Source organism: Pinus tabuliformis, chromosome 3_1, assembly GCF_031772625.1.
Source record: "Pinus tabuliformis cultivar Carrire ecotype Pingquan chromosome 3_1, CPIR1, whole genome shotgun sequence".
In the NCBI taxonomy this organism is placed as follows: domain Eukaryota; kingdom Viridiplantae; phylum Streptophyta; class Pinopsida; order Pinales; family Pinaceae; genus Pinus; species Pinus tabuliformis.
Genome location: NC_142301.1, coordinates 804,061,595 through 804,088,960, shown reverse-complemented (window position 1 = coordinate 804,088,960; position 27,366 = coordinate 804,061,595). Strand labels below are relative to the sequence as shown.

General features: G+C 42.7%; 1 protein-coding gene across 1 annotated transcript in view; it reads right to left on the bottom strand.

Annotated features, from left to right (window-relative positions):
- LOC149189893 (uncharacterized) overlaps positions 1–22,026 on the bottom strand; it is a 56,171-nt gene extending 34,145 nt beyond the window's left edge. The window contains exons 1-3 of the mRNA XM_089410373.1: positions 20,124–22,026; positions 19,890–19,945; positions 18,856–19,704 (exon numbers count right to left, since the gene is read on the bottom strand). Of these exons, the coding sequence (XP_089266499.1) occupies positions 18,856–19,704; positions 19,890–19,945; positions 20,124–22,026 (2,808 nt within the window). The remainder of the gene's footprint in view (positions 1–18,855; positions 19,705–19,889; positions 19,946–20,123) is intronic.
- Positions 22,027–27,366: the final 5,340 nt, after the last annotated feature.

Below are 27,366 nucleotides of genomic sequence, written 5' to 3'. Positions count from 1 at the left end.
GAATTCCTTTGGCTCTGTTTGGAAACCCTAATTCCAAACGGATGAGTGCTTTTCCTACAGGAAGTCTTCTTAACCTTAATCTTGTCAGACATTATGTGGATAATTGCTATATTCATGAACATGTACTTGATAGATATATTAGCTAGTCTTTAGTTAAAGGTAGATCTGTCAAAATATTGGTGTCCCTTGAGAGATGGCGTCTATGTGTTCACTTGCAAGCAATGTGCTTGGCACAACAAGGTAAGGTATCTAGTGTATTGTTATGTTTTTTTATGCACTAACAGTTATGTGTTTATGGAGGTATGATGTACGGGATTCCATGGCAAAGAGACTGCCATGAAATCTTGAAGCAAGATCAGGTTGAGTTTTCCTTTGGAATTACTTGGAACCATGGGGATTGAGTCATGGTGTCTATTGTTAGTCTTGTGCTTTTGGTCTTTTGTGATTTTCTTGCACTTGATTTGCAGTTTTTTTATGTCTAGTGCATGATCATGCCACTTTGTTTGTGGTGTCGTATTATTGTTGGTTTTCCATGGTTTTCTTATTGTTTTCTTCTCGACCTTTCCTTTATTGTTTTAAGTCTTGGGAATTGTTTGGGAAAAGAGGAAATTAATGGAGCTCGAGGAGAGTCATGTGGTACCCAATAGGTATTGTAAGACTCAAATGAATCTCTGTGCATGAGTAAGCATAGTGGAAGGTAAGACTATGATAGTCGGTTGGACTAGCTGGCTCCACTGTGGTAAATGGATGGTGGCAGTAAAGTCATGAGAAAGATAACCAAAATTTTAAAGTAAATGGATTTGAGGCATCAAATGCCTTGGCTATGCTGGGAACAACTATTCTTAATGTTGCGCATATGTTGCATGAATAAAGGAAGTTCTCTTAAACCTTGACCTTGATATTTGGTAATTATGTAATGATCATGATTATGTTGATGTTTATATATGTATAGATGTAGGTGTGTATGTATGTAATGTTTGATAGGGTTGTCATGGCTCATGATTATTAATGCTAACATTTATGTGTGTGTGTGTGTGTGTGTGTGTGTGTGTGTGTGTGTGTGTGTGTATATATATATATATATATATCATCAAGAATCATTCTTGTGGCGGAATGATTACGTATGAAGACAAATGACATGAAGAAGTTCCTAGCTATGAGGAATAAAGTGGGAAGAGTAGTCATGACAAATATATGAGGTTAGTATCATGTGATTATGAATTTATATTGTATGCTTGTATTATGCCCATGCTTATGTTATGGACAGGTCACACCAAGAGATACATTAGCGAAATGAAAGCAATGTGGTCTACAACATGCTAGGATAAACATTGATAAGACACTGGAAGCAAGGTTTCTTGGTAAGGACAATGTGATTTTGGATGTGTGGTACTACTATTGTGCATATGTTGTATACGTTGTACATGTTGCATCTATGATGTGTGCACATGCGTTGTTGTGTATATATAGTGTGTGTACATGTTATTTATGCAGTGTTATGTACATGATGGTACAGATAGTGTTGTGTAAATATTGCATATGGTGTTGTGCACATAATTGGATATGCAGTGTTGTGTAGATATGATGCTATGTACATGTTGGATATGCAGTGCTATGTATAGGCGATGTTGCGTGCATGTTATACATGTGGCGCTATGTGCATATGGTGTTGTGTACATGTTGTACAAGTGGCGTTGTTTGCAGGTGGTGTTGTGTACATGTCGTGCATGTGGCATCATGTACATGTGATGTCGTGTACCTAATGTGCACGTGGTATTGTGTACATGTTGTACAATGGTGCAATGTACATGAGGTGTTGTGTACACGTTGTGCCATGTACATGTGATGTTGTGCACACATTTTGTAGGTGGTGCTTTGTACATGTGGTACTGGTGTACATGTGGAATTGAGTGCATGTCGTACATGCCATATTGTGGGCATGCGATACTATGTATGTGCATTGTGTAGTCATGGTATCGTGACATAAGAATTCATTTTGTTGCACTCTATATACGTATTTGTGTTGTGTTGTACATCGGGTGTAGATGTATGTGTCGTATGTCAGGGGTAGGTGCATGTATTGCATGGTGTTGTATGCAATGTGTGATTGTATGTGTGTGATGCACACTGTGTATGTGCACATGGTTTAGGAGAAGGAACTGGGTATTTGTTTGGTGTGGCAACCGATCCTAAGTGCGTATGAAATAAAGACAAAGGTAGAAGGTAAGGATTGATGAAAGGATAAGTATCAACATTTTATTTAGTTTTATTATGCATGTGAAATTTTATGATTATGGTATATGATGATTATATGTGATCTATGATTCTGGTTTATGATGGTTACAAGTGATTTATGATGTTGATCTATGATGGTTGTGTTTTGAGCTAACCATATGTGATATGTTTATGCATGATGTTTTGATCAAACAGTTAGTTTGACTTGTTGTGGTAGGAAGCGAACATAATTGCAAGTGTACCTTATTGACGAGCTACCAATGAGGTATGATGTGAATTTATTTCAATTTATTTTAAATATAATGGAAGTTATGTGCTTGGTACAAGAAGCATGAACATGCCTGCTGGGTGGTTGAAATCGATTACAAGAATTAGCAGCAACAATGAAAGGAATTGGAACATGCAACAGTATGCTAGTAAATCACTTCAGGAGTAGGGCCATTATGGGACACTGGTACCCAATAGTGTCCATTGATTTCCATAAGCATGCTATGACCAATATGATGGTTTGGAGGCATGGATATGCCTTGTTTTTTTGTATCTTCTTATTCGAGGAAGCCTTTCCAAGGGGTGCATCGCCCAAGATGGGGGTGCTAGCAGAACTTGGAAGGTGAGTGACTACATAGAAGGGGAGACCGGATTCCTGAGGGACTGTGTAGCAGAGAAGCGAAGGTCATGGATATATTTTTTTTTGGTCATTAGCATCGCCAGATGGAATCAGATGCACATTGGGAGTGTGCCATGGAACAATGAGTCGATACTTGTTCTCTGAAGGAACAAGTGGCGCAGGATTGTAGTGTTGGACATTGGATGCATATTTGAATTTTCAGTGGATTCTGGATTTCCTGGGAAGGAGGTGAATCCTGGTATTACTTTGAGGGTGTAGGTGTGAGCCTCTGGATTCCCTTGTTGATTGATATGGGCATTTTATTCTCTTATTTTCTGGTTTAGTAGATGTGCATATGTGTATATGTGGTCATTGTAAATACAACGAACTATGTTATAAAGTTCCATGGGCAATATGTTTTGTTTTCAGCAGTCTTGTTGGTTATAGGTGTCATTGAACACTGAGGACAGTGTTCCCCCAAGGGGGAGGGTTTTGTAACAACCTTGGTTAAACAAAAAAACTCATGTAAAAATATATGAGACCATAGTTGATGGGACACATATTCCAAGATGAATGGTGGGCAAGACATCCTAGTGTGGGTGTTCATTTGGTTATTTATGGCTAAGGAAATTGGCAAAGGTAATGAATAGGGATTTGGAAAGGAAAAATAGTGTTTTTGGCACATTTATTTATGAAAATAATGGAAATTAGAAGAAAAGGGAGGTGAAAGGTCACATGATGCATGTGAGGAGGAAAATGAAGGAAAATAATGGAAATTGAAGAAAATAGAGGCTTCATTGATAAAAATGCTTTTGAGGATCACTGTGTAAGCTTGATCAGTTCATTTTTGGAGCTCTCTCATTATTCTCTCTCTCTCTCTCACTCTTGGACACTTAGATTTTTCTTGGACCACTTTGGAATTGGAGCAAGAAAGACAAAGAAGGCAAGAGGAAGCAAAGATAAAGCAGGGAAAGGCAAGATCAAGCAGCTACAACATGATTCATTTTAGGTATCGATTTGCATGTGTATTATCCTTGCTATATTTTGCATCCATGGTATTGCATGTGGTTCTTTTCTATCATGTCATGGGTTTTTCCAGATGTGACAGTGTTCTTCAATCTAGCCTCTCCATTTCTAGATAGCCTTAATGAGATGGGTTCTCATACTTCAGTTGATGTGGGATGGCTGGATGGATTCGAATCTGAGTGGGGTGGATCTCCGAAATGACAAACACATGGCCTAGTCATCCCTAAAACAAACTGTGGATCACGCTAAAGCCACTGGCCTAGTAACCCCTGAACCGAACCATGGGTTGCAGTAAAGCCAGGATTGTGTGCCTATGTGGGCCTAAGAATCCTTGCCAATGAATGGTAGGATATATGGTAAAGCCAAGAGGTGGATTTCTCTCCATTAGGCCTAGTAGTCCTGGGATGGGATGTACGATAAAGCCTGGAGAGTGTGTCTCGGTGTAGGGCGTAGTCATCCCTGGATTAGACTGTAGATTACGATAAATCCTGAGAGACTAGGAGGCACTCAAATTCCTCATGGTGTAGGTGGAGAACTCCGGTGGAATCCATACTTTTTTGGTTCTTTTGGTGTATTCTATGAGTCCCACATTCATGCTTAGAATATGGCACGGGGGTGAATGGATGAAGAGAGATTTGGCTTAGCCATTCTTCAGTCAGGTGGAACGTGGTAGTCCCATATCCAATTGTTTTATTACATTAATTAATGATACATTCATTCCCTTGGTTTTCATGTGTAAATGTACTGATGTATATGCAGATTTTATGGCTGATATGTTTATGATATTTTGTCCCTATTATGCCTGGTTATACGTATGTTCCATGACAACAGCTATGTATGACTCTCGGCATGTTTTTAATTGTAAATGAATGGATAATGTGTCTATGGTCTAATAGATGGTAATGTAGAAAATGACATAAGGGAATAATGGTTCTTAGCGATTTTCAGATAAGTACAAGATCCCTATGTTTAATTTTGTTGGCCACACCTGTAGATTACATGCTTGCGATATGTTTGACGAAATTCCTGTCATGGCTAGTAGGTGTCTGATTAAGATATTGTTTAATCTATTTCTTTTGCATCATTGTTTCCATGTTCTTTTACTGGTCTTAAGTTATCATTCCTTTCTCGGCAGTGACCTGGGCTCTGGGTCTAAAAAAGTGGCTCAAATCCGGGGATGTTAGCACAAAACTGACTAAATGAGTCTCTGGACGCTGGCAAGCAAGATTGTGAGAGAAAATTTGGGTTTCTAGACGCTGTCATGCCTATATCATGAGAACGACTGAGGACTAAGTTGTCTAAAAGTTCAGTGGGACCCAAGGGTAAGCTATCTAAAGTATTGGATTGGTTCATGAGGGTCCTGTAGCTGATGTTGAATGTATGTATGATGTGTTTCCGTTAGTTCCACTTCCATAAAATGACTTAGGAGGTCGAATCATATCATAGTGGCCTCTCGTTGCATGTTTATTGATGCAGGGTTACCCCCACTTACACCCACAATATGCATGTAAAATGCATAAGCACATTTGTCCCAGGAATTTTTAACTCTCTTGTTGTTGGGAAAAGTATCCAATTCGGAATGCCCCTATCCCACTCTAAGAGGTGATAGTGCCTTAGCAACAAACAAGGAAACTTATTCGATTATTCTTCTTTATGGAATGTAAATGAGGAAGCAGGATCTAACTAACCTGTGTCTTTCGCAAATTTGTTGATCCAATTGCTCCTCTCTTCAGTAGCTCCCAGCTCCCAGCTCTCTCACCGGCCCAGCTTCACCGAATTCCTGCAAGATCACAAGAGAGAGAAACTACAAGAAGATATAGATATACATTCATAAAAAGCTCAAGATCAGATTAAGCTAAACATGTAAGCATAACAAAACATCATTGATATACTGCATGTAGGAGAAACTCAAATAGTTTATTGATAGAGTAATAAATTCCAAGAGGAGATACAACCAAGTGAGGCCTGATCCAGCATCTACCTCCCAGCAATGGAATCCCTTCCTCTCCTCCAACAAAGCATAAATCACCCAATGTACTAATCTCAATCTCAAACCAACAGCAATTCTCTGCAAATACAAAATTCCAGCCTCCTGAACCTCTGGGTGAGAGATCCATATATAGATGTGAGCAGAGAGGATGAGTCGGCTCATGTTTTGACTTGTGGCTTCTCTCTGTTAGTTTTTGCTTCCACTTGGAGGTTGAGAACCTCTTACTCATCAGTGGTCGAATTCATTGAGGCAAGTGTCATTGGAGAAGATTCTGGAAGCTTCCAGGGTCCTTCCACCTCGTTGAATGAGCTTGCCATTTGTCATTTCCCGCTCAGCGCACCCTGGTAGTGCTTCTACCTGCGTTGCAGTGCACCTAGCCAGTGTAATCTCTGCATTTCAGCGCAGACAGCTAGTGGAGCCTCTGAATTGATCCTGAATTGACTGTTTCTGAGTGGTTTTTGGTGGAGAACTTCTGGGAGAAGCTGTCATTGGTTGACCTTGTTGCTTTAGGAGTTGTAACAACATATTTACGGACTTTGGATCCCTTGAATTATGGACATTTCATGCTTATAGCTGTAAGGCACAAAAATTTCTATAACAGTTGCCCCCTAAAGTATGAGGCCGTTTATCGGGTGAAATGCTTTATTAGGAGGATCCGAAGTTCTTCCAATGCTGGGAGGAGACCTGTAATAAGATACAATACAATACATTATTTTTCATACTGCTTTCATGATCTAGCTGAGGCGGGCATTCCCATGCTCAGCTTTATAAATTCATTTTTCTGTACATAGAACAGACAATCGTCTGATGGTAGACTGATGATTTTGATGTAATCATCATCCTTTTGGTAGGATGATTATCTACTCCAATGCTGTACATGTCAATGTCTTTATTTTTCCTGAATATATATCGTAGCCCGGATGGATGAAACTAGATCCGGGGTCTTCAATCTCGCCCGATATTCACTCTAAGTACAAGTCGATCCATGTGAGAAATGTTCTGAAGTCGAACATGGAAAGATATCACTTGATTACCGGTCAGTGATGTAAACCGTTAACAAGCGCGAGAGGAATCACCGATAATGAAAATGACCCTCAAGGTACTGCAGTACAATTTACGTGGTGTGAATAAAGGACTTGGCATCGAACACCACGCAAAATCTTTCAGTCGAAGGTCATTGATGTATACCTGTCGCCGGAAGTGAGAAACTTGCCATTGAGGCATGCAAGCTTCAAAGTACTGAAGGGGTTGTTCCTAGATCAACTTCTTGGATAATGAGCTGATGTCGACAAGAAGCGATCCGTCAAAGGAGGGCCTTGATGTATCCCACATCAATGACATGGAACGGAGCAAATGATTTTGATGGAGGTGAAAACAATCTGATGATATATGGTTCAGGGTGGCGGTCATGAAAGGATGAAGAATAATGTACGGTAGTGGATGGGACACGGTTGACTTCTCTGGATGACTTCTCTTGAACATATCGGCGACACTTGTGTGATGGATTGGTAGCATTTACCCCAAAGGTGGATGGTATGGCGAGACCATGGTGATGTGACCGGTGAATGAAACAACCCAACCCGACTCAGGCACGGAGCGGAAGTGTCATGTTCAAGAGCGACTTGCTACGAATAACAGTTCTTTGAGTTTCTTCCCAATTTTTCCCCAGTCATTGCTGACCAGTACCTCTTTATTTTTGTCAAGCTTGAGGAGGATAACATATGCTTGTTCTATAATTTGCCCTTCGGGCAAACCCATCGCTATGTTTTAACCAGCCTAGCGATAGTGAAACTCGTTCTCGTCTAAAGACAAGTTTGTCGCTATTTAATGTTTTTAACGAGTCTAACGACAAAGATAACTCGGTCCTTTTCATTTTTAGAGAGTCTGAAAAGGTACGTAAAGTTAACTCCGAAATTCCTTTTTCGTCATCTAATCCCTTAAGTCCGAAAAAGTATAAAACAATACAGAAGGGATGATTTTTCGATCGTTTTAACGAGCCGAACAAAACAAGCGCTCGATCTTTTTGTGCAATAATCCCTCAGGTCCAAAAATATTAAAATCTAGAGGAGGGATAGCACTTCTGGTCGCTTTAACGAGCTGGAAGGCCAAAACTCGACAATCTTTTCATATTTTACGAGTCAGATGAAAAGAGCTTAAAGAAGACTCGTCTTTTGAGGAACCAGTGATAAAACGGGTTAGCAGCTGATTCCAGGTAAGGGTTGGAATTTTCCAATCACGGCAGTGTCACAAGGATGCCTAGTGAAATCACTCTTCGCAGCTGTTCCTCAAAATGGGTAAACAATCAAATGGAGGTGAATGATCGGCCAATGGAAAAGTGGAGGTGACGGTGCAAACACAACCAAGGCTTTAATGGCTGATAATGTTACATTCATGATGGTTATTTACCGGAGGATAGTTCATCTTTTAACGAGCTTAAACGCGTAAAAACACTGCTCGATCTTATGTTTATTTTTTAACGAGCATGAACTATGCGCTAAAACTGCTCGATCTTATGTTTATTTTTTAACGAGCATGAACTATGCGCTAAAACTGCTCGATTTTCCAGTCATATGATAAGAATGTCTCATGTAAGATTCCATTTTTTATGGAGCTTGCACCTCACAAAGCTATGCTCCTGGAATCCTTTCTTTATGCAAGCTCGGAAACGACTAATCCTACGAGTTTAAAGGGTTAGAGGTCCTAAAAATTTAAAAAATAAATAGCCGCCCCTTGCTTGCACTCCAAAAGGTTTGCATGCCCCCAGGTATAAAGTACAATTTCAAGGTTACCCCTCAATTTGCAAGTAAAACATTTGTTCTACCAGGAAAGGCCTACCTCTTTCAGGCTACCCAAAGATTGTTTCATTAATCTTTCAAACAAAACACTTCTTCGGCAATGTCTACCGAAATAGACAAGGGTGAGAGACTCCGTCTGTCAACTCACATAACTTTGACAAAAGAATCTTATTCTAGAATAACCCCCTTCCAGCAAGGGCGGGGTACAGACTAGTCATATTCTCCCGCGGAAACCTACCCTATACCCAAAGTTTTCCTGCCGAAGCAGACCAGGACGCATGCCCCCTGGGTTCCAGTCATATCCTTCCGAATCACTCATGCTCATCGGGAGGACGGACCATGGGTTGAGACATTTCTTTCGTGAAGAGACCATTTAGGGATGGTATATGACTATTTGCGATGTGTGATCCGGGAAATGAAAGCTGGTCTACGAGCTTGACCACTCTTCCTTCATGCGGAAAACACATTACTCTAAAGAGTGAGGAGACGATGGCTCCCATGCAATATATATAGTCTCGTCCAAGGAGTAGGTTATAATCCAAGGGTCCTTGAACGACCATCACGTTCATTTGAACAGTCTTCCCTCTCAATGTTATAGGCACATTGGGGAGGATCCCTAAAGGTCGACTGGTTCCTTTATCAAAGCCTGTCAGATTTCTCATTTCAGGAAAAAGCACTGGCGAACCAAGCGCTTTCCAAGCAATAGAGGAAAGGATACTCACAGATGCCCCCTCATCAATGATGGTGCCAGCCATGACCATTTTGTATATTTGGACGATAATTCTGAATGGTATGCTTGCCGGCAAACGAGGTCTGCCTAGTTGGTTCCAGTCAAAGGAGACAACTAGGTTGCTTGGTGGTGGGACCGAGTAAACGGTCGGGTATCGCTCTGACGAACTTCCTTCCTGCGATAAAGGAATGAGGGGAGTGCCCCCGTGCTCGTCGGAGTCTGTGCTGATGAAGAGAATTTGGATGGTGTCATCTTTATCCTCTTCAGTGACTGTATCATTCGAAGATAAATCCTCTGAAGGCAAGACCGGGTCAACTGCCGCCTCGACCTTTTGACTTTCGTCGGGTATGGATTCAGCTGGTTCATCTTCAATGACCGGCGCTTCAGCTGACCACTTGAGCGGGCCAGCTAGATTTTCAACTAACGAAGGACTCGGCAAGAGTTATTTATATCCAGGAGGAAGTCGTAACGGTGAAACCGGACGATCATCCAAAACTCTTTTCGCCTCGTCTAAGAAGGGACAACGGTGGATGGCGTGATCGCTTTCGCATAGTCTACAGGGAGATCTAGCTCTCCCTTTTTGTCCAAGGACTTCACTTTCGCTAGTTGACGGTATGCATTCAACATGGCTATCAGAGGTTGATGCTACCGGATTGTGCAAACGGGGAGACCAGTCCCTTAGTATCCGAGGGATGCAGGGACAATCTCTGTGGAAGTGGTCTCCCTTGCATATGACACATGGCGATTTAGGCCTAGTCAGTGCTGTGTGTGGATTTTTGTTAGACGACACTTGTTTGCCCCCAGTCGCTTTTGGCTCCTTCTTCTTCTTCTCTTTCTTGTTCTTTTCCTTCTTCTCCTTAGGAACTTGGTTTTTTGTTTTACCAGTTCCGTCAAGCGAAGAGGAAGGAGGAGAGGAAGAATTAGAGGAAGTAGAAGGCTGGTGGGTAACTCTGGACTGGTCTAACTGTTGATTCGACTGTTCAGGAATAGTGGTGTTTTGAACGACATTGGTTGAGAAGAGCCAGACTGGCAAGACAATTGTCAGTCCTGGAAGCGACAATGTGGCCATATGGGGCGCACCAACATCTCCCCCAGAGGAGAAGGGACTAGGATTTCCACCAAGGGGAATTCCTTGGTTGGTGGGTTCCATTTTCTCAACCTAAAGATCAACGCAGGAAAAAGGGGTGATTGTTCCGTTTAAAATAAATTTTAACGACGCTTTAGACACAACTTGCTTTTTCAGTTTTAAAGAGTCGAGAAAAAGCTAAAGATGACTCTAGTCTCCTTCGATGTTTTAACGAGCCCGAAGTGACAAATGCTCGGATGGACTTTTTCCATTATAGAGTCTGAAAAAGGCCAAAAGGAACTGCTCTGGAGTTCTAGGTAGAGGGTGTGCCAAACTTTTCGCAAAACCGCAGAATACTTTTTAAGGTATGGGCGGTCAATCTTCCTGAATGTTGTGTTCAGTGGATTGCGATCAGTAGGGCGGCCGACACGGCTTCCTAAGGATAAAGGTTTTATGCCTATAGGGGTCTACCAATATATACTCGACGGTACATGGGAGCACAATCCGTACTGGCGCTATCGTCCCTTAGGAGGAATCACCCACCATCAGCGAGATCGACAGTCACCAGGCTTTTCGACGCCGGAACACGTCTCTAGCCTAGACATCTATGTTGTGTGTTAAGTTACAAAGCGTTGTTAAGTTCATTCAATTTATTTTAGGTTGATCTTTCTTAGAAGTTTGCCTTTTTGGATCACCACGAGATGTATGATACAATTCCTAAATGCAGTCTAAAGATGATAAGCAAGCTTTTATATCTTTTCAACAATGAAAATCCTAGCTACAAAGGGGAAAAGGAAGACACAAACTTTTCTCAAAGAGCATAGAGCACACTGTAATGCACTTTTCCCTAAATCAAAGCATGCAAACTATCAAAATGCAAATGCACAAATGCATGTATTTCTTTTCGCTTTCTTAATATTGATGCCTAAAAAGAAAGTTGTTGTACAAATTTGAATTCGATTTCAAGTGAAAACATAAACAAGTTCCTTTTTCAAAATCAAAAAGACGATTACGACACTTTATGATTTACTTGTTTCGACTCTAGAAATACATGAATTCAAACCAAATGACAAAAGTAAAAGCTCAATCAACTGTGAACAGCAAACAAACTCACTCCTAAGATCAAAACGACACTTATGACAGGTCTAGATCTAAGGGCGACATTATGACTAGTTTACTTTTGTAATGGGAAACTGCAAATGATGTAACAAATACACAAAGAACAAATACAGTTTCTTTATACAACTGAGGCGGAATTGAGGCAAACAAAAGGGGTTTCATATAGGTACACTGACTGATAACAGGCTGCAAAAACAGAGATAAAACTGAGCAAAAGGAAGCAGGGAACCACAGCTGCACAAGGCAAAGACTGATCAGCGCACTCCTAACACAGAGGATTTGACATTTAGCGTAGGTAGCCTTCACGGGACCTGCGTTGAAATGCAGAACCTCTTCACAGAGTCTACGCTGAAGCAGAAACGAGAGTTGTTTCTGGGTTTTGGGTTACGGTTTGCAGTTAAATCCACAGTTTTTGGCCGGATGAAAGCTATCAATTAGGTACAATTAAGAGGATGACTTATAGGAGGACTAAGATCTATCACAAAGGGCTGTTAGAGCACTTGTGGATCAGTTTGTTCAGATCATAAAAACAGGCCCAGTGAGTGGACTAGAGTGGCAGATCTCTACTTTGCATTTGAAAATGGCAAATGCATTTCGATTCAGCACTCCTGAGTTTATGAGAAGAACAAAATAGAAACACAAATAAACCAACAAGATACGATCCCCAGCGGAGTCGCCAATTTGTTGTTGGGAAATGTATCCAATTCGGAATGCCCCTATCCCACTCTAAGAGGTGATAGTGCCTTAGCAACAAACAAGGAAACTTATTCGAGTATTCTTCTTTATGGAATGTAAATGAGGAAGCAGGATCTAACTAACCTGTGTCTTTCGCAAATTTGTTGATCCAATTGCTCCTCTCTTCAGTAGCTCCCAGCTCCCAGCTCTCTCACCAGCCCAGCTTCACCGAATTCCTGCAAGATCACAAGAGAGAGAAACTACAAGAAGATACAGATATACATTCATAAAAAGCTCAAGATCAGATTAAGCTAAACATGTAAGCATAACAAAAAATCATTGATATACAACATGTAGGAGAAACTCAAATAGTTTATTGATAGAGTAATAAAGTCCAAGAGGAGATACAACCAAGTGAGGCCTGATCCAGCATCTACCTCCCAGCAATGGAATCCCTTCCTCTCCTCCAACAAAGCATAAATCACCCAATGTACTAATCTCAATCTCAAACCAACAACAATTCTCTGCAAATACAAAATTCTAGCCTCCTGAACCTCTGGGTGAGAGATCCATATATAGATGTGAGCAGAGAGGATGAGTCAGTTCATGTTTTGACTTGTGGCTTCTCTCTGTGAGTTCTTGCTTCCACTTGGAGGTTGAGAACCTCTTACTCATCACTAGTCGAATTCATTGAGGCAAGTGTCATTGGAGAAGATTCTGGAAGCTTCCAGGGTCTTTCCACCTCGTTGAATGAGCTTGCCATTTGTCATTTCCCTCTAAGCGCACCCTGGTAGTGCTTCTACCTGCGTTGCAGTGCACCTAGCCAGTGTAATCTCTGCATTTCAGCGCAGACAGCTAGTGGAGCCTCTGAATTGATCCTGAATTGACTGTTTCTGAGTGGTTTTTGGTGGAGAACTTCTGGGAGAAGCTGTCATTGGTTGACCTTGTTGCTTTAGGAGCTGTAAGAACATCTTTAGGGACTTTGGATCCCTTGAATTATGGACATTTCATGCTTATAGCTGTAAGGCACAAAAATGTCTATAACATCTCTGCCGAGTTAAAACTTCATTTACTAAGGTTTTAGGCCCCCTTTAATAGTCTCGTGTAGAATTATTTATAGACTAACAAAGTCTAATAATTAATCCACCTTTTCCTTTATATCAGAACTCAATCAGTCCGCTTAAACCTTCATTAACCTTTTATTAACCGATAAGCTGCATATATACCAAACCCCACACTTTCCTTTGTTATATCAGACTTAACCACAAAACCTTCTATCAACGCTTAACTCATTATAAACCCTTATAAGGGAAATAAGCATAAAACATACAATTCATACCTTTTTCCCCTTTAGCACGGGTTTGCACTTTTCCTGATGCACCCTATATCGCCATCGCAATCAGCATCCTCCGCGGAACACATTACACATGAATTCCTCTGCTTTCTCCGATATGCGATTACACACAACCTTCCGGATCTCAAATGTATAAAAACCGCACCTCAATACTTTATCGGGTCCGCTCCATCGCTCATCGCATTACTTCTCCACCGATACAACTCCATTTAACATTTGCGATGCGAATTAATCTCCACCATTAATCTATCGCCATCAGATCAACGGCTGATGTCTTCTCCGAACAAACACAACTTTCCTGATAGTCCCCCACCGTAGATGTGCACTTAGTGGATCAGACAGTCTACAATGATTTTGGGTAGACAACAAGCACAGGGGATTAACTGCCTGATAAAGCGGTTTCCTCTCTCCACCCTTGTGCTATGTGTCCTCTGTTGAATGGAATCGAGTGACTAGTCCTTTTTACCACTTATGGTTTTGAGGCTGCCTGAAATACCACTTTGTCTTGAGAAACCACCTATTCGTTGGTTATCTTCCACACTCTTTCACCATGCGATGACTGTTGATCTATGAGATCCAATGTTTCCTGTGTATTGACACCTCGCTTCTCCATTCATCCCTTTTCTTGACTTCGCTATTTCTTCAATGTTTTCTTGTGGTTTTGGGTTTCTTCAGGGTTTCATTCTTCTGCTTCCACTACTCAACTCACTCCTGAGCTTGACCTCTCCGAATTTTCACATCGTAGTCTCTCCAGAGCTTCACTCTGATCCTTCAACTGGATTCGATGATCCATTATGATTCCTTTGAATAATTTTTCTCCTCTATGTGTTCTACAAAATTCTGCCTGCAACCTCTGTTACAAAACCTACGAATTCACACACAATTCAATCTATCAATACCCGTAACACACACACATATACAATTGGCATAAACCTCTGTATTGATAAATATGAACAACTGATTACATATCGAGACTCTCTGTCTCTCAGGTCTGATTTTCAATATCAGTGGCCTCCACCTTACACTCTGCCCGTAGGCTTACATTTATACTAGAAAGGTTTTATTGATCTAATTCTAGTTCAGATCCTTAATCTACTGAACTGACTCCTAAATGTCCTCTAAGTCCACTTCTAACTCCAGTTAATCCCTAAGAATCCTCTCTAGTTCCTCGAATCATGAAACTGCTTTGAGAGTTATAATTGACTTCTAACTCTCTTGTCATTATTAACCACTCATGTTCTCCTTCATTCGAGAGCATTTACAAACATCCTCACATCATCTAATTAATTCCTATTCTAATCACTCAAAAACCTAAATATTACATTAACTTAACACTTAGGAAACCAACTTCCCTAAAACACATGACTCCCTATGTCTACTAAAATACAATGATTTTCCTTGGATTGAATGCTCCTGCATCAGACTCCCAAAGTAGAAAATATTCATGATATCCTGATCATGTGTCTTCGTAAGTTGATTGAAAACCTCCAGGGTCCAAAACTTTAGTTTGTAGCTGCCCAAATGCCTTGCACCTTTGTTTCTATTGTATGTCTGCCGTATTTTGTTTCATCTTCCTCTCCTTATCAATCAGGTTCAAGTTCTGATTAATGATCCTTCTTGTTGCTATCAATTTCCCCCACATGGACTGTTTCATCATCAACTGCCATAATTCTTCAATCTCTGCCTCTAGTTCATCCTTGGACTGGTCCATATTCTGCCTCTTACTTCTTCCTCTTTCTCTTTGCTTCAAGTTGTTGCTACTATCCACTAACTCTTCAAACTGTTGTTGGTTACTTTCACTTTGTAGTTGTTGGCTTACTTTTTCTTCTACTTTTGGTCTCGCTACCATTGTAGACATTGCTCTTGCTCTTGCTTCAAATTTTTCTTTGACTCCTACGCTTACTACCTTCCTTTCATCCTTACCCTCTTTTATTATTATTTTTGCCTGCACTGAATCATGACTTTCCAACATTCTCTCCAACAATTGAACATCTCTGTTCCATGGATTAAATTCTTCCACAAAATATTCTTCTTTCATCTTTATTTGGCTGCTCATCTGTGCCAAATTTCCTCTAGTATCTGCAACTAAACCTACACTCACAAAAAAAAATTTAAAATAAAAAACATGATACTTTTTTGCCTTATCTTTCTTTGGAAACAATTCAGTTTGTTGCTCTACTTCTTTCTCCTCTGTCAGCACATCAGTATGTTGTTTCAACCTCTTTAAATAATTCTCTAAAGAACTCTTAAGAATGTCAGCTAGTCTCTCTTCCACATCATCTGCTCTAATGATTTCTTCCTGCTCTTGTCCATTGTAGTGAACTCCTTCCTCTGCAATCACATCGTCATACTTTGAATTTCCCAGCAAATATTCCAGCAATGCAATTTCTCTGTGACACTTCGAAAGTATTTCATCATCACTTATAATCCCTGCATTTATAAATGAATTGTTAGTTCGAAAATTACAAGGCTCAACAGTTTCAACTGTTGTTTCACATATCAGTTTTTCAAAATGAACTTCATCTCCAAGAAATCGTCCCTGTGTTGTAACAGTTTCATTACTAAGTTCTTTCTGCTGCAATTAGTCACTGCCTTCCCATTCAAGAGATATTCTCCCTTATCCTTTACTCCAGAGTATTCATCTTTTGAAAGATACGTTTCCATACTTTTGACAGCTTCAAAAGATTGCTTATCCTCTGTAAAACCCTCCTTTGTTAGTGACCAATCATCATATGTTCTTTCTCCCAAGGTTAAATCCTTTGCATAGTGTTGTGGCCACAACCACCACCCTATTAAAACCTGCCCCGGTAGCAATTTTGAATGGGTCCCCTAGAAGTTTGATCCTTCTCCTCTCTGAATGATATGTTTTATCCCAGGTATCTTAACTCTTGGCCGAGTCAAATCTTCAATTCCTAATGGTTAAGCCCCTTTTAATACATCTATGCCGCATGATTCATCTATAACCCTTTCTAGCCCTTCATTCATATTATTCATCGGGACTTTTTCAACCCTCAAAACCTCCCATCGCATCATTATTTATATATCAATTCTTTGATAATAGTAAAACTCTACAACATGCATAACTTGCCCTCTTCGCTTATCGCAATCAACACTGATACACCGGACCAGTGGCATTATTAACCGTAATACATATTTATTTTGGGTCCGGACCCCATCGCATATTGCAACCGATGAAGTCTGAGGCTTGTATATGAGGCACACCGTGATCTGTCGGACCTGCCGAGATCATTAACCATAATATACATATTTTTGGGTCTGCTTCCCCCAATCGCAAGTCGCAATCAGCGGAGCCCAGGGCTTATACACAATGTGCACCATGATACACCGGACCCGCCGGCCTTATTAAATCGTAACACATATCTATTTCAGGTCCGGAGCCCAATCACAAATCACAATCGGCAGTCAGCAACAGTAAAGTGATATGCGATATGTGAAGGGGCGATGGGCAGACCCGACGATAACTATAGGCCCGGGTGCATAATGTTTGAAGTCTGGCCTTATGGCCAGCTGCGGGTTTATCCCGTGTTTTCCTGTGTATTGCGATAAAAGGCTGTGGTCTGGGTTTTCAAAGGAAAATCCCATATGGCGGACCCACCGAAACTATTAACCTTAGCACATATATATTTCGGGTTTGCCCTCCCAATCACTTATCGCAATCAACAAAGTTCAACAATTAAACATAAGGTGCGATGCGATTAAGCGGACCTGATGATAATTATATGACCAGATATATATTATTTGTAGTCCAGCCTTATGGGTCAGCCGCGGGTTTTCTCATGTATTCCCATGTATTTTGATAAAATTTTGGAGCTGGGGTTTTCAAAGGAAAGTCTTTTTTCTTCCCGTAGAAAAAGTCGTAACTTCTATTAGATAAAAGAAATTACATTATGTATATGCCAAGGCATATGCATGATGAGGCTGTTCGCCTCCACCAGGTAGTAGCAAAAATGTTGTCTACAACCCTGTACAGATGATGTTAATAGTTTTCCTCCACGCAGGGAGTTCAGTTTTCAGATGTGTCATTTACCAAAATTTATACAGAAGTAACAAAATGTGCTCCACGCAGGGAGACATGCTGTTTGAAAACACAATAAGTAAACATCTGCAGTTCATCCAAATAAAAGAGATATGTCTGATGGTTCTGTAATGAGTTCAAAATATTTCTGATAGTTAACAGCAGCCGCTGTCTTCTAGCTTTGTCTGTGTGCCAAAAAAGTATCATAAAAAAAACAATCTGTATATAGTTCTGTAACATGGAAAAAGGAAAAAAAACATCCTCGTGACTATATCCTCCGGAGAGAGCGCGGGTCGACAAAAGGTCTGTGATAGTGTTGATGGAAAAGTCCATCCAACTCTTCCTGTATCAGCCAGTCTTCTTCTTGCCTTTGCGCTGCCTGTTTTGATAAGAGGTCCGCCCTTGAGTTGCGCTCCCTGTAAATATGTTGACAAGCAAAATGTTCAAATAAGTCTATGAGCCTGTGAGTCTCATCCAGAATGTGACTCAACGAAAAAGCAGAGCAGTGCGAAGTTCTATTTATCCAGTTGCAGACAAGTTTTGAATCTCCAAACAGTTGTAGCTTTGTGCAACCTTTCTCAAGAGCAAAATGTATAAGATGTTTGGCAGTGGTCAATTCAGCATAGTTATTTGTGCCCCTTCCCAGGTGCATCTGTATATGGAAGCAGTGGCCCTCCCTGAGGTAGAGGAGGGCTCCTCCTCCGCAGCCTTCAGCTTGGGCCGAGCCATCAAAATAGGCCCATGGGGAGGTTTTTTCAATGTGCTCAGGGATGATGGTTCTAGGGGGGGGCTGAGAGAGGTCTTCCGGGAGTAATTCATAATCGGCAAGGACCTGGGATCTGATGGTAGGCCAGATGGGGTCTCTATGGTCAAAAATAGCTCGGTTCCTGGCCGTCCAGATGGCCCAGCACATGAGGAGAGGTAGGTTCCTTTCTCTACCTTTGTGTTTCTCTAGCCAATACAGCCAGGCTTCTGATGTGTTCTGACCTTGCCATTTGTTGAAAGATGGAGAGGATGAGATTATGAGGGACCATTGAGCAGAGACAATAGGGCAGGTTAGGAAAAGATGATCCGTGTCTTCCTCATTGCACCTGCATAGATGACACCAGAAGGGTCCATGGAATGATCGTTTCATTAAGTTTGCGCCAGTGGGAATTTTATTGAACAGTATGGTCCACATGAGCATATGCGTTCTGGGGGCCGCTTTGAGTTTCCATAGCACTTTCCACCAAGGCTGGACATTTTCAGGCTGTACAGATTGTATGAGCTTTAAGTAGCCTTCCTTGGGGGTATAGGTTCCATTTTTTGCGAGTGCCCATACAATCTCATCTTCTCCTTCTGTTATCCTTATGTGAGCTTGTGTGAGGGCTTCAATGTACATCTCCCAGTCATGCCTCCACTGTCCCGGAATGTGGAGATCATGTGCTGACTTCCAGGCTTGCTGGAAAGGGGTGGTGCTTGCATGGTCTGCAATGTGGGCTATGTGGGAGACACCCATATCCTGGAGATAGGCAATTAATGGTGCAGGGAGGCGATGGGCGTTCCCGCACCCGATCCAGGGATCCGTTCCTAAGCGTACAGCTTGTCCCTGGTGTATCCTCCATGTTAAACCTTCCCGGATAAGTGGGAGAGAATTGAGGACAACTTTCCATATATTGGAGTGCCTTCCGCTCCCTCTGTGTTCCCTGCGAATCCAGCCGAATATGTTTTCCGGAGCGATGTATTTTTCATATACCACTTTTGTCCAGAGGCTATGAGTGGTGATGAGCTGCCATCCTAACTTTGCTGCCAAAGCTTTTGCAAATACCTCTAATATTTTTATTCCCCAACCTCCCCATTTCTTTGGTCTAGCTATAGTATCCCATTTAACCCATGCAAAGAGGTTTCCCTGTTTGTTCCCTTTCCATAAGAATCTGCAGCAGATCTTTTGTAGTCTGTCGAGGATTCCTCTTGGAATCCAGGCCAATGACATCCAGTAAACAGGGGTTGCTTCCAGAACTGCTTTGATGAGGGTGAGTCTTCCAGCCCTGGAAAGGTATCTGTTATACCAGATATTTAATCTCTTTTCCACCTTTGCAATAATCCAAGTTCAGTCAGCAATCTTGTATCCTCCATGTTTTATTCTGAATCCTAGATATTTTAGCCCTTCCTCCAACTGGTGTGGTGGGAAGGGGAACCGGTGTCGGATGTAAATAATCTCATGTTGTGTACAACCTATCTCTGTGAGGGAGGATTTGTGAATATTTATGATCATACCTGTAGCTTTCTGAAAGAGGTCGAAAACATACTGCATGGACGAAGAGTCGGCCAAGCTGCCATTTAAGAAAATGAGCACATCATCTACAAACAATAGGTGAGTGAGACATCAATCTTCCGTTATCTTTATACCAGTGATCCTGTCTCTCCTGTGTTTTTTCCCTATCAATCGACTTAGACCTTCCATGATGAGTAAGAAAAGTAGGGGAGATAAGGGGCATCCCTGCCTGAGACCTCTTTCTGCAGTAAAGAAGGGCGTAGGGGAGCCATTAAGGAGGATGCTATACGGCACTTCAGTAATACAGCTCATTATCCTTTTGATGTACAAGTAGGGAAACCCCAGGTGTGTAAGAAGCATTCGAATGTAGAGCAGGCTTGCCCTGTCGAAAGCTTTGGAGAGATCCACCTTTAATATCATTCCCTTCAGTCTCCTGCTATGCATTGAGTGAAGGAGCTCTTGTGCAGTGCCAATAGCTTCGTGGATCTGGCGATGCTGAAGGAATGCAAACTGTTCAGGGGAAATATGAGCCGAGAGGATGGGCTTTAGCCTATTTGCGAGGATTTTGGCCATGATCTTATAAAGGCAGTTACAGAGTGAGATGGGCCTGAAGTCATTGTAAGAGGCTGGCTTGTCGGACTTGGGGATGAGGGCTATGAAAGTGGCTTTGATGGCTGAGGGGATCTTTCCTGAGCGGCTGCAATGGTTGATAACCCTGAGGAGGTCCTGGCCCAGTAGATCAAAGAAAGCAAGGTAGAATTCGATGGTCCAACCGTCAGGTCCCGGGCTCTTCTCTTTTTGGAAACCTCGCATGGTGGCTTCTAGCTCCCCTAATGTGACCTCCTTGATGAGATCTTTAGCATCCTCGTCATCCACAAACCTGGGAAAGAGCTCAGCAACTCGCATGATCTCTAGCAGGTTGGCTTCCCTCGGGGCCTCATAGATGTTCCTGAAGTGTGAGGTGGCCATTGAGGCTAGTTCTCTGGAGTTGTTCACTAGGTGTCCCCGGTCATTTTGCAGCTCCCAGATAGTATTGATCGTTTTCCGACCATTAGCAAAGCGGTGGAAGAATTTTGTGTTTTCATCTCCTTCCCTAATCCAGATTGCTCTGCTTCTTAATCTCCAGCTTGCCTCTCTGTCTCTGAGGATTTGGGATCTCTGATTGATCAGGGATCCATACATGGCTTTCTGTTCCTGAGAGTTGAAAGTACCATCCGACAGCGAATCATGGTCTGCAATTGCTTGTTCTGCTTGGGAGATAATTAAGTCTTCCTGTTCCCTCTTTTTGTGAGCCCAGTCTTTGGATAGTCCCTTTAATTCAGAGAGGTTTTTTATAAAGCAAATTGTTGGATCCTCCTCCTCAGGGATAGGGTGTGTTTTCCAGAAGTCGGATATTAGCTTAATGTAGGAGGGGTCCCGGAGCCATGTGGAGTTGAACTTGAAGGGAGCTTTTTGCTTCAGTTGTTTTTCCCCAATTTCAAGAAAGATAGGCCTGTGATCCGACAAGCCTCCGCTGCCAACCCATTGTCTGGATCTTGGGTGGCTGTTGTGAAAGGCCTCCTTGATGATAAAACGATCTAGTCTTCTGCCCAAGCTTTGGTCGCCTGACCGATTGTTCCTCCAGGTGTATTGAATCTTGGCCGAGGGGATGTCGATCCATTGGTGGATCTCGAGCAGCTGCTCAAAGAAATCAGAGAGCGGGTCAATCTGAGCCATATGTCCCCAGGATTCTGAGAAGCCCATGGAGAAGTTTAAGTCTCCCCCAAGAATTAAATTCCCATTTTGGAGAAGGTGGGAGCTGAGGAGCTTTCGCCAAAAATGTTCCCGACTGTGACATGGTCCATAAACATTTAAGATTCTTATCTCTTCCTCCAGCTCCTTGGAGTATATATCCACCCCCAGAAAGCCCTCACCACCCCATATGTTCTTCAGATATATCGAACGGTTCTTGAACCCAATTGCAATGCCCCCAGAGCGGCCCGAGACATCAATAGCATGGAAAGACCAGTCATGCAGCCAAGAGCATAGGATGGAAGTGGCTGATTCCGCATTACAAAGGGTTTCTTGCAGGAAGATAATATCAACCGACTCGGAAAGGAGGAGTCGCTTCAGGGCCAGCTTTTTCTCGGGACTGGCCATCCCTCTACAGTTGAAGGACAAGAGCTTCATGGAGGGGAGGGGGGAAGGGTGTCCTTTTCTCTAAGAACCCTTTCAATGGTGTGTTGTTTACCTTGGATCACTTCGTCCCCAGCTTGTTCTTTAGCCTTGTGAATATTGGAGGGTCGACCTCTACCCTGCTTGGGCGAGAGGATGGAGGGGGCAGAATCCAAACCTATGGCGTCTGGCTCTTTCTGTTTTGCAGTAGAGCGGGTGGAGTACCTCGGAGTGGAATTTACCGAGGGAGAGGGCGAAGGGAGGGGACGGGATTGGACGGAGGATAGGGGGCAGGAGGAGAGGAAAGTCGTAGGCTGAGGGAGAGGGCAGGTCACATAGAGGTGGTGGGATTTTGAGGGGGGAAGGGGCGGGCGGGAGCCCATCACCAGGTCAAGTGCCGAAGGGGATGAGGGGCCGGGGATCCAGACAGGAGGGGGCATATGGGAGGATAGTGATATACAAGAAGAAGCAAGATGCGATGCAGAATTAACAGGGGGAAGAGACATACCCGATGAAAAAACGACGCCCTTTGCAGCCCTTGAGCGCGTTAGAGGAGGAGAGGATGGCCTGTTTGGTATTTTTCCCTTCTTTTTTCCAATAGGTGCAAGTGGCGCCTCCACTGTGTCTGAGGTCTTGATGTGCTCCACTCTTGGTGCTGCCGCGGACTAGGGAGCTTGGGGTCCTGCTGAAGTGGGTTGTTCCTGCAATATGGATTCCTCTTGAGCCTTTTTGAGAAGGGGGCAATCCTTGTAGAGGTGACCCACTTGATGACATCTCCTACATCGGTAAGGAATCCCTTCATAGTCGAGCTTCTGCTTCCTCGAGAATGTTTTCCATTGTATAGTGATATGTTCCTGCAGGCCTCCTCTCGTGCCAAGGTGGACTAGAATCCTGGCATATGCCATCATCCCCATCGCAATGTAATATTTGTCCGATTCCATGAAGGTGCCCAGCGAGTTCCAATTCTCCGGAAAATGTCCTTGGACCAGTACTGAAGAGGCAAGCTCGGGAGTCTAACCCATACAGGCCCGACCCCAATTTGTTCAGTTTCCGAGTCGAAGAGGGGCGTCCATCTTTTAAGAAGTACTGGAGCTTTTTCAAAGTGCTAGAAGGATGACAGTACACAGATCATGTGGTCAGCCCTCGCGAACCTCAACGTGAACCAGCCTCGCACGAACGTTTGGACCGAGGGGATTTCTGCCAGGTATTGTCCCCATATTTCTGTTGCCTAGGTCTTCGATTTTTTCGCTGAGTAGTTCCTGCCCCGGATACGTCCCACAAGTACTCTGTCCGCTAGATCCATCGCGTCTCCCCACTGTATGTCTTCTTCAAGCCTCAGAATGATGTCCTCTGGTCTGGATTTAAAGCATCGCTGTTTCTTCTTCGGGTGGGAGGACATACGGCTAGGGTTAGTTGATGCCCTAGGTTCAGTAGGAGCGTCGACCGGAGGAGGGGGGAGAGGGATCGAGAGGGGGGGTGTTAACCTCCGGGAGGGGGGGGATGGGGTTGTAGCTGTCAGATGTGGCAGGGGACGTGGAGGGGGGAAGGGGAGCTGTAGGAGGGGGGGCTTCAAGGGGAGCGCCAGATAGCAGAGGGAGGGGATGAGAAGTCCGAAGATTTGAGGGGCCAGCTTCAATGGGGGAGGAGTGGAGGCGCTCCGCTAGAAACCCTAGGGATGCCGACAATGGAATAGAGAAGGGTGCCCAGATGGAGGGTTCGACTGTCTAGAGAGCGGCAGGAAGGGTCGGATCTGTTGATTGAGAGAGATCTTCAAAACTAGCGGACAAGCTTTCACTGTACATACCTCCAAAAGCCGTGAACGTGGAGTGCCAGATGGAACCGTCTGCCAGCGGAGAGTCCGAGTAGTCCACCTCGTCAAGATCCATCGCCAGCTGCTTGGAACAGAATGTGTCCTCGGAACCAGGTAACCGTCGGGGACCGTCGCCGATAGTCAGGTAAGCCGTTGAGCCATTCAGGAGCGAGAATAGAGGGGCGGCACATAACGTCCGGGTGGTAAAACGATGGGAGGATGGTGACAGGTGACTACAGTAAGGAGATAGGTGCGGCGACAAAGACCTCGCAACGAGCGGTAGAGAAGGGTAAGGCAGATCAGGGTAAAAAAAAACCGAGCGGGATGAGAAGAGCGCCTGCGGATATGTGAGGGGGGTAAAAACAGGGAGGAAAGATAAAAGATAAAAAACGCCCACCTCAAGTCTCGAAGGGGGGGTACGGAGGCAGGGCTGGCTACAGGACCGATGCCGGCCTGCAGCCCGTTACACCAAAATGGAACCCTATTGAGGCCATGTTACGGCCTTTCCATACCAGATCCGTCCGCCCATCGATCGATTCCCTGCTCCTCCATTGAACATTCATTGCAATGATAATATCGATCCACAAATACCTTCAAAGGAAAGTCTTATATGGTGGACTCGCGAGTATTATTAATTGCGGCACATTTATATTTCGGGTCCGGCCAATCGCAAGTTGCAATTGGCAAAGCCCAAAGCTTAAACACAAGGCGCGATGTGATCGACGGACCCAATGATGGTTATAGATCCAGGGGTATATTATTTGAAGTCAGGCCTTATGGTCCGGCCGCAGGTTTTCCCGTGTTTTCTTGTGTATTTTGATAAAATGATGTGGTCGGGGTTTTCAAAGGAAAATCCCGTAAAGTGAATCGTCTGCTTGTGAAGCATGGTTAAAGAAATCCTTGAGTAAAAATGAATATTATGGGCAATGCAAATACGTGTCACAGCCGCTTCGGTGGTTTGATAATCATAGTTGCTTTGCGTTGCAAGATTAAATAGAAATTATAGCTGAATGCAAGGTTTGTTTGTGAGCATGTTTTTCAAATTTCTCGTAATCATAGCTAATATGAATTATTTCTGCAGGCAAGTTTGAGTGGACCCAGTAGCAGATAAAGGCGATTTATATCAAGATGACACCTCTACACCACTGGTGTCGATATTGCAAAGGCATATTCTGCAGAAAGGGATATGAACTGCCATAGTGCATAATGAAGTAATGCTCCATGTCAAGAGGAAGCACAATGCTAATACATCAAGATTTTATTACCTCCAAACACACTTTCAATCATGCCATATGTGGGATGATAAGTGCAGTGTCTTCAGTTTCCTTCAAGAAATGATAGGGAGTAATGTCTACTCAATATAGGTGCAAAGGGATGACACGCAGTCATCCTCTTTTAATCAACATCTATTCACTTCCCTGGGAAATGAAGCACTACAACAAATATTCCCTCTACGTGTCAGTCGTTTCACCAATCGACTCTACGTTTGTATATTCTAATGCGTATGGAAAAGAGCAGGAGGAGGAAAAGTTGAGGAAGGGAAGACCAAGGGTAATTTTTCGTTCGACATAAGTATTACCTCTAGAGATGAGATGAGGACATTTTTTTTGGAAGAAAACCTTTTGATTTATTATGAATAAAGAAGACTATTTGGGTCAAGAAGGAGCCAATTGTTTTAGATTTATTTTCCTCTTCTTTCATGTGTTTAGAATCAGAGTGTTGTTGCTAGCATAAATATAAATTTGTTTTTCTTTGTGCCTATTGATAACATACATCTCATGGTTATTCCTGGTTATTCGAATATAATTCAATAACATGGTTAATTCATGAAAGATTGTTGATTCGAAACTTTGTTAAACATCAGTTGCAAGTGTTATTTTTATGGAAAGGAATGTGTATCCCTGTATAAGTAATTAGATTGCAATTAAGATTTGATACATCCTTGTTCTTATGTAAACCAGTAATTGATTCATTGGGAATTTGAATCTATATATGATGTTTAACCTCTTTTTATTATGCTCCTGCAAGATAGATTAGGATAGTTAGGACTAGCTTAAGTAGTGAGAAGTAGTGTAGATAGTATTTGATACATATATGTTAGCTGTTTCTTTTGTTGATTTAATTGAAGTCTTCCTCCAGGAAGCAATCCCTCAACACCTATAACAGTTTACGGGATCCTTTAAAACCCTTTGGAGCTAGCCACCCCAAAGGAAAGCAGATCTAATTGGGGTCTATGATCGGGTTAGTTCCCCTTGTTGGTATAGTGAAAATTCACCATGTCAAAAAAATGGTGTTAGAAGGAGGGCCTAAAATGTCGTCCACAACTTTTCAGGATTTCATCTATAAATGTCGTGCATGGATTCAAAAAGTTTAATGTATGGATCTTAAAGGTCAAAAAGATCATTTTGCCCATTTGAAAGAGCCCCATTTTGAAGAAATGGAGATCCCTCTCAGTCCCATGTTTGGGTCACCCGAAGAAGAGAGACTGTGGGAGTATCCTATCACTTAGAAACAACCAATCAAAGTGCTTACTCGTGCCTATGATCACTCCCTATCTCAGCTTCCCATCTTTCATTCTTTACCTTTGACAGCTAAAAGAAAGCCAAGGATCCTTCCCATAAGCGAAGAGACATCTGCAGCGCCTTCTCTTGAAGATATTGTTCTAGACTCTTTGCAAAGTATCGACACTCCTTGGGAAGAAATTCCTGAGGATTCCCCCTCTGAAGGTAACCCCAAGTATGATTTGGAAAATCCTAACAAAGAACGCCTCAAAGAAACCTTCAACCAAAACCTCCCTATTGATAATATGGATAACGTTCCCCCTCCAGGTGGGAATCTGCGTCTACCGCCCCCTCCAGGTGGGAATCAACCTCCATGGCCTCCTTTAGGTGGGAATCAACCTCGACCTCCTCTGGGATCACTCCCTCCCTGGCTCGCTCAGGATGTTGTAGCAGTACCTGGGCACCAACATGCCTTACCCAAGAATGCAGAAAGAGTATTGCCTAAATTCGACCCTGAGCGGGGAGACACTGTTGATAACCATATTCACTCTTTCTTCCTAGTCGTGTGCATGTTGGGGGTAGCCGATGAAGACATTGTATGTCACTTATTCACTTTTACTCTAATTGGTGCAGCCTCCACATGGTACTTTAGCTTGAGAATAGGACCGATCACCTCATGGGGTTCCTTTCAACAGGACTTTTTAGACAATTTTGGCAATGATAAACACCTGCGGCCTTAGTTTTAGAACTATCCAATTTGAAAATGGACACCAAAGAGAAGGTCAAGGATTTTAACATCCAGTTCAACACTTTTTTCAATAGAATCCCTGCTAATGCTAGGCCTACTGATGCGGTGCTCATGGAATTCTACATCACTGCTCTCCCTGTCTTTACAGCAATGTGGGTCAAGAGGAGTAACGCACGAACCTTGCAAGGTGTTGTCAAGGATGCAGTAAAAGTCGAGAATAAAATGATTAGTCTCACAACATGTCATCATACAACCGAAGGAAAGAA